The sequence below is a fragment of the Volvox carteri genome (genome assembly GCF_000143455.1).
Source record: "Volvox carteri f. nagariensis unplaced genomic scaffold VOLCAscaffold_1088, whole genome shotgun sequence".
NCBI lineage: Eukaryota > Viridiplantae > Chlorophyta > Chlorophyceae > Chlamydomonadales > Volvocaceae > Volvox > Volvox carteri.
Genome location: NW_003308440.1, coordinates 1,558 through 2,807, shown reverse-complemented (window position 1 = coordinate 2,807; position 1,250 = coordinate 1,558). Strand labels below are relative to the sequence as shown.

The 1,250-nt window shown below is 49.5% G+C and overlaps 1 protein-coding gene across 1 annotated transcript in view; it reads left to right on the top strand.

Annotated features, from left to right (window-relative positions):
- Nucleotides 1-24: 24 nt before the first annotated feature.
- Nucleotides 25-1,250, top strand: part of VOLCADRAFT_101434 (uncharacterized protein) — a gene marked incomplete at both ends in the record, with an annotated part of 2,726 nt that continues 1,500 nt past the window's right edge. Inside the window, 2 exons of the mRNA XM_002959869.1 lie at nucleotides 25-76; nucleotides 789-991. Of these exons, the coding sequence (XP_002959915.1) occupies nucleotides 25-76; nucleotides 789-991 (255 nt within the window). The remainder of the gene's footprint in view (nucleotides 77-788; nucleotides 992-1,250) is intronic.

Below are 1,250 nucleotides of genomic sequence, written 5' to 3'. Positions count from 1 at the left end.
CGGCGGGGTCGAGCAACGTACGCAATGCGCACAGAAACGAAGGTGCAGCNGTTTTGTAACATCGCCAACATATCCGGTACGCGGTGGCAGGCTTGCCGAGCACGAAATGAAGGGGGGGTCGCATCTCACCATTCAACTAAGCATGCATGTGCTCGGTTGAATACTCGGTAGCGTGCGAGTTTACCCCTATCAGGATGTTTGTTTGCATATCCCCCCAAGCGAGAGGGCTTGCATCTATGCTGATGTTCGTTCCAAGAAGTGAACTGAGGACTGATGCTACGGTGAAAGATTTGCACGTAAATTCGCCCGTGCAATAAAACGCCCTGTAACTCGCTTACGCTAATCTCACATTCCAATATGCCACTGCACTTTCCTCTCCAGCCTGGCCACATTCTCTTCCTCGCAAACGTACTTGGGCACCTTACAATCCAACACCATACGTGCTTTGAAAACGCGGGCAGCTGCTTCACAAGGACCCCCCTATTTTTATATAGGATGCCAAAAAAACATTTTAGAAGATTTGCTGATCGTTGCTCTTTTTGTTGGACGACATCGTAAAACATGGCTTCCGGGTTCATGTTCGTTGCGTACGTTGTTAAGTCGTACTTGATTACGGTTGCAACAAACGATAATAGCTGAAAGCGGCCGAACGCAGTCTCAGCAATTCGGCAATTCTGTGCATGCTCGTAAACCTGTTGTACAATCTTACATGGCCTACACAACGCACTCTTTCACATCACTCAAATCCTAATCGAGCCAAAACCCAACTCCGACTCACACACTGACAGCGCCGACATTTGACGAGGAGCGTCCAGATCTAAAGAACAACTTTCAAAAGCTTCGCTACATCAAGGATGGGGCTGCCAAGGAGTTTATCATCGGTGTGAAGGTAAAAGGGGGAAATCGGGCCGGTTGTGGGAGGTCAAAGTTAAGGATTGTCGTAGGTGTGAGGGCGGGATCTGGGGACTTCAGGATTGTCGAAGGTGTGAGGGTGAGGATGGTACCAGCGAGGAGAACCAGAGTCAGAAGGATTTAGAGCGGGGAGGGTTGGTCTTTTGCGGATGGGTGTGAGTGTAGGATTGTTGGATTGGATTGTGCGTTGGAGATACTAGTTTTTATTATACCTTTGTGGCTGTTTCGGCTGTGCTGATGAGGGAGGCAGGCAGACAGGCATTGCCGCGGAAGGCTTTGGTAGGTTACAATTACAGCAAGTTTAACAATTACACGTGTTGCCCTCCTCCCCCCCTCCA